General features: G+C 36.4%; 1 protein-coding gene across 1 annotated transcript in view; it reads left to right on the plus strand.

Moving 5' to 3' along the window:
* Positions 1-5,246, plus strand: part of LOC103267805 (T-cell receptor-associated transmembrane adapter 1) — a 31,086-nt gene extending 25,840 nt beyond the window's left edge. The window contains exons 5-6 of the mRNA XM_008065389.1: positions 667-755; positions 4,757-5,246. Coding sequence (XP_008063580.1) covers positions 667-755; positions 4,757-5,014 — 347 coding nt within the window. The 3' untranslated portion in view covers positions 5,015-5,246. The remainder of the gene's footprint in view (positions 1-666; positions 756-4,756) is intronic.
* Positions 5,247-6,000: the final 754 nt, after the last annotated feature.

Raw genomic sequence — 6,000 nt, forward strand, 5'->3', positions numbered from 1 at the left:
TTTCACTTTGTTTCCCAGGCTGGAGTGCAGTAGCACACTCACAGTCACTCCAACATTGGCCTGCTAGGCTCTGGAGATCCTTCGGCCTCAGCCTTCCAAGTAGCCAGCACTACTGGTGCTCACTACTACGCCCAGTTAATTTTTCATTTTATTGTAGAGACAAGGTTTCACCAAGTTGCCTGGGCTGGTCTTGAATCCGTAGCTTCAAGCAATCCATTCCCTCAGCCTCCCAAAGTGCTGGGATTATAAGGCTGGGCTACCGAGCCCGGCCTCTAAAGTATCTTAATGGTAACTTAAGACTTTCATGACACACAATGGTATAAAAAATTAATATGATCTAGTCCTCATGCCAAGGGCTTTTTTTTTTTGTCTTACCATTTTTTTTAAAGCAGAATTTATTGAGAGACAGAAAAGCTCCCACAGTGGGAGGGGACCCCAGAGGGCTGCCTTGTTTTATCATTAATGCTATGGTACAAAAGACTTTACCACCTGATTTGCAGGTAACAGATTGTGTCTCCTACCTCTTTGCATCACCACCAAAAAGACTAGTTAAGTGACTCTTGGGAGGTTTATATGGAGACCAAATGTTGTTTGGATCAAGTATTTTATTCATACCAGTATTTTTTACTTTTCCATTGTAAATCATAATCTTTTTTAACTCCCAAGAACCATTGGATGAAAATTGCTATGAACAAATGAAAGCCCAACCAGAGAGATCTGTAAATGAAATGCAAGAAGCTAGTTCATCTGCACAGGTGAGTTTTGTTTTCTGTATCAAGGGTCAATTTCAGTTTAGGGAGAAGCACATAATGCATGTTTCAAGGGTATAAGAGAAGTACATTTTGATAAACATCTGAAGTAGCCTGCTAGAAATTTTGCAGTCTAAATCAGGTGTCAAGTTCTGAGACAAAAGTTCTAAAGGTAAGGGGTAACTAAACCATACTCAAAGAGTCATAATTGTATATAATCACAAAGGCAATAGATTTGAAAGAAAAAATGTGGAATTATTCCTAAATAATCAATTAAGCTTTTTCTTTCAGATTGAAAAACTTATATGTATCACAGAGACAAATAAAAATATTGACAAGTATGACGTTCATAAGAGCTAGATGTCAGGAATTCATAAGATGGGGTGGAAGAAGGAAGAGAGAGACGTTTAGTAATAATATAAATTAGTTGAATATAAAACATTATACCCCTACTTCAACAAGGCAAGTGACTGTAAATTTTAATCCAAGTTCTATGGCTGTAGTCTAAGGGCAACAGATTGTGATATATACACACAGCTTATGTGGAGAGAGGTAGGACAAAAACCTAAGCAGAAACATAAAAACCTAAGAAGAAATGAATAGTTTCCCCTTTTCTTACTACAATCAGCTCAGCCTCCTCAGATTTAGCATTAACTTTATTAAAAGCCATTCAAAATTCTTAGCCTACATGCTCCTAAACTGCTATATACAGGAGGTACCCCCCAAAAGTATGCACATTTTAAGTATGACATTCGCTCAAAAGATGGAGTTAATCAAATGAATGCTAGCATCACCGTGTAACAGGTGGGACAGCCAAAGAAAGAGGCAGAAGCACCGTTGAGCGAACATCATACTACACATGGTTATAGTAATTTAATTCAACGTCAAAAAGTAATACATAGGTAACCGATTAAAACATGTATACATTTTTCTGGCACCCCCTGTATTTCAGTTAAAATGGTCCTTCTTCTTCTTGTAGATCTTGTTTCTTCAAGTATGCCCCTTCTCACTACTGCTTAGAAATAGTAATTGACCAGCATCTCCCCAATTATTATGTGTTAGGCCTTGCATTATGTGCTTTATATGCAATAGCTCCTTAGATTCCTATAAGGGAGGCAGCGATATCATTCTCATTTTGCAAATGCTTCCAAAGGATGAAAACCTTGCAGTACTTATGTTCTAAGTAGACATACCCAAACTTAGTTCTAACAGAAAACATTCTCTTCCCTAAAACGAGTCATTTTTGAAAACTTTCCAGTAAGATAACATTTTGCTCTTTTTCTTTGGTTGACTCCCCTAAGAAATCAGACTTTTGGAACCTTATTTTTTTTTGAGTTGGAGTCTCACTTCGCCCAGGCTGGAGTACAGTGTCAAGCTCATGGCCACCCAGTGTCGACCAGCTGGACTCCGGCAATCCTTCCACCTCAGACTTCCAAGTAGCCGGATCTACCAGCATGTGTTACCACGCCCAACTAAAATTATTTATTTATTTATTTATTGTAGAGAGGAGGGCTCACCAAGTTATCCCTTCTGGTCTCAAACCCACGTGTTTAGGAAATCCACTCGCCTCAGTCTCCCAAAGTGCTGGGATTACAGGCTGAGCCACCAAGCCCAGCTGGAAAATTTTTTAAGAAACAAAGATGTGGTAAGGTTTGGGAAAAATATAATCACCAAATTTATCATCTGATACTCAGATAATTATTAAAAAAATACTTGTAAAGTATTTATACGTATAAAGATACTTCTAAAAATTAGTCTTTATTCTATTATACTATTCTCATAAATTTAGCTTCACAAATTAGAAATAATTCTTTTTTTTTGCTCATTTGTATTTTTATTAGACTTATTATTATAACAAATGCTACCCAGTTTGCCACTACAATACTTAAACTTTGTTACTCTAGTAAATTACAAAAGCATAATCAATCTACATTATGCCTAACGTTTCATGGATAAAGTGTTTCTTTGTTGGCAAAAATATAAATAGGCTTCTTACCCTTTGAAAATTATATGTGCAGTTCAGAAATTATAATTTTAGTATCTCAAACTTCTATTAACTAGGAAGAATTAACCGAAAACCCTAATAACAAAATGCATTCACAAGAATTCCCTTATCCTAAAAATTATGAGGGATACAAGTGCCAGTTTGCGCCTCTTTTTCCCTCTTATGTCAGAGGCATCCTCTCTCCTTTCCAAAGTCAGTACTCTTATCTCATGCTCTTGATCATTTCCCCTAATTCTTTCGAGATCTTGCATCTTCAATTAATTTTCATTTGAAATTTCAAAAAATTATTTAATTTTTCTCTACTTTCCATTTTTTCTTTACATGAATCATTACTATTTGCCTACTAATATGTATAAATCTACCCAATATTTAAAAACAACAAAATGCTACTTCAACCTGTTTTGTCCTTTAATTTCTAAACGGGTTACCTTTCTCCATTGTTTCCATTTTTCTTTCCAGAAATACACACCCTATTGCCCCTGGCTATAAGTCTTCCACCCATGCACTCAACTGAAACAGCACTGTGGAAGTCTTAAGCATACAATTTGTGTTCATTTCCAGGATTCATTTTTAACTTTGCAGCCCTTGCTAAAGTTGACTAAGCATTGACCATATATGCATTATTTGGAATGCGTTCAGTTACAAATGCAGAAACCAAATTTAAAGCAAATTAAAAAAAAAAACAGTTTGGAGACATCATGTGGGATAAATGGCAGTGGGAAAAGACAGTGGGAAAAGAACATGGATCCAGCAGGCAGCTATTGTGTCCATTTCTTTCAAGAAATGATAAAAGATAAAAAGCCAGACAAAGAAACCAGGAAGATGGGAAATAGAGCCATCTCTTCTGCCTGGCAAAGAATATAGGGCCTTCCACTCTTAGCATGAAAATGAGTGCCAAGGGAGATGCTTACCCATGCATTAAGGATTTTATTATCCAAACACAACTTCCTCACCCCACAAATCAATATAATTTTGACCTAATCTTAAAGGTAAACCCTTAATAAAGAAATCTTTGATTTATTCAATGGCTGTCCCAAAGTTTTAGTCTACGACTTCTAATAATTACAATGCCACCTTACTTTTGGACGGTAGTTATAGCTTCCATATACATGATTTCTATTTACCAACCACAGAAACACTGAGATAGGTATTACTACTCTCATTTTATAGGCAAGCAAAATGAGATTTAGAATAGCTTTTTAAAAACTGCCCAGGGTCCTATGATCAGTATACGACAGAATTGGAATTCAGTCCTGGGCTTTCCAACACCCAATCCATGGTCTTGCCTTCAGCTTCCCTAGATATCCTAGTTTCCTGTCTTTTTTATCCTAGTATTAACCAGCACTAGTCCAGGAAAGATCACAAGACTCTCTTGGACGTGAATAGCTATCTCTAAGGCCAACCTACAACAAGCTCAAAGAGGATCTTGGGAGAGGCAGACAAGAAGAAAATAACAGGAAAATATAGAAAATTTAGGCTTGTTTTTTCTTTGCCAGACATACATCATATAAGTGAATATTGTTATCTTTATATTCCTGAATCTTGAAAATGTAGAAATATTGGGGACTTCTGTGGGCCAATTATTAAGTACATGTAAAGTAGACCTTGTGGTTTGGTATATTCCTTCCTATCATGCTTGTTCTCACTTTAAAAACTTGGTGTGTTGTTACTTGGTAAGAGCAACATAGGGCCAGAGCTACCTGACACGAAGGTGGAGGCAGAGTTAGGGGCAAATGAGACACAATCTAAAACATTCACATACATTTTGAGTATAAGAAAAAAATTAAAATCCAGGAAAAAGCTTCATCTAAGCTTTTTTTTCAACTCAATAGTCTTGAATGATTTTTTTTGTTGTTCTATCATCTTAACTGACAAATTTGACAAAATGAGGTAGCCAAAGCCCAGAAAACAAGTAGTATGTTTTTTATAGGCAATAGAAATTTCCAGAAGTCAAAGCTAAAGAACAAGTTAACAATGAAAAATTAATATACCTTTCTTTTAGGCAATTGCTGAAACACAGACGTGTTACGCCTCACTTGATCACAGCTTTAAGGGGAAGCGCAGAAAGCCCAAGAAACAGAAGAATCATTTGTCAAACAAGGATGAAAATGAGCAATTACATGCAATGGATGTCAATGTTTCTGAGACTGCTTTGGTAGACAGCTTTTCCCCGGAAACCCAGACGATAGAGGAAAACATACATGATGATCCCATCAGACTGTTTGGATTGATCCGTGCTAAGAGAGAACCTTTAAACTAGCTGGACTATGATTTAGCTCACTAATTTGACTCTTATTCAAGATGGTTGATAAGAAAACAGAGCTATACAGGACACAAAGGGCCTAGCAAGGTGATGATCTGATCATTTGTTGGTTTGGTGACTTGCCTCTCATTAAGAGCTTACATTCATGCACCAAATGTAATGCCGTGAACACCAGTTATTTCAACTTACTTTGAAAAAAATACTTAAGCAGTAAAATGTAAAATAAAATCTAGTTTGCAAATTGAGCCTGATAAAATTACAACTTCACAACAGTACCTAATACTCAGGGAAATTAAAAAAAAATTTAAGCATAAATGTGTTCTGGAACATGTTGAAAGAAAAATAAAAGCCAATGAGTTTTGTTTTTTGTTCTCACTAATGAGAAACACCCATAATTGGAAGAAATTTCTGATTGAAAAGTATAGGAGACATTAAAATACATTACTAAGAGAAATGGTATACTATTAGGGGATAGGTTTTTCAAATGAAAATAGTTTTGTTAGTTGAAAAATTATTGTAAAATTAATGCATGCTCCTTGCAACAATAAACAAATATCAAAAAGGGTTTAGAAATTTCACAGCCAGAAATAATCACATGAGAAACTTTCTATATATTCTTTTAGATATTGTCAGTTGTTTCTTTTTTAATACAAAAATAGAGGAGAGGATTTTTTTGTTGTTGTTGTTGGAGTCTCACTCTGTCACCCAGGCTGGAGTGCAGTGGCACATTCACAGCCACCCCAGCATTGACCAGCTGGGCATCAGCGGATCCTTCCGCTTCAGTCTTCCAAGTAACCAGAACTACAGGTATGTGTTACCACGCCTGGCTAATTTTTGATTTATTGTAGAGACAAGGTCTCATCAAATCGCCTGGGCTGGTCTCAAACCCGCGGACTCAGGCAATCCACTCGCCTTGGTCTCCCAAAATGCTGGAATTACAGGTTGAGCCGCTGAACCCAGCCAAGAGGATTATTTTATGCTTA

Source organism: Carlito syrichta, unplaced genomic scaffold, assembly GCF_000164805.1.
Source record: "Carlito syrichta isolate Samal-C Ts95f unplaced genomic scaffold, Tarsius_syrichta-2.0.1 Scaffold308266, whole genome shotgun sequence".
Classification (NCBI taxonomy): Eukaryota; Metazoa; Chordata; class Mammalia; order Primates; family Tarsiidae; genus Carlito; species Carlito syrichta.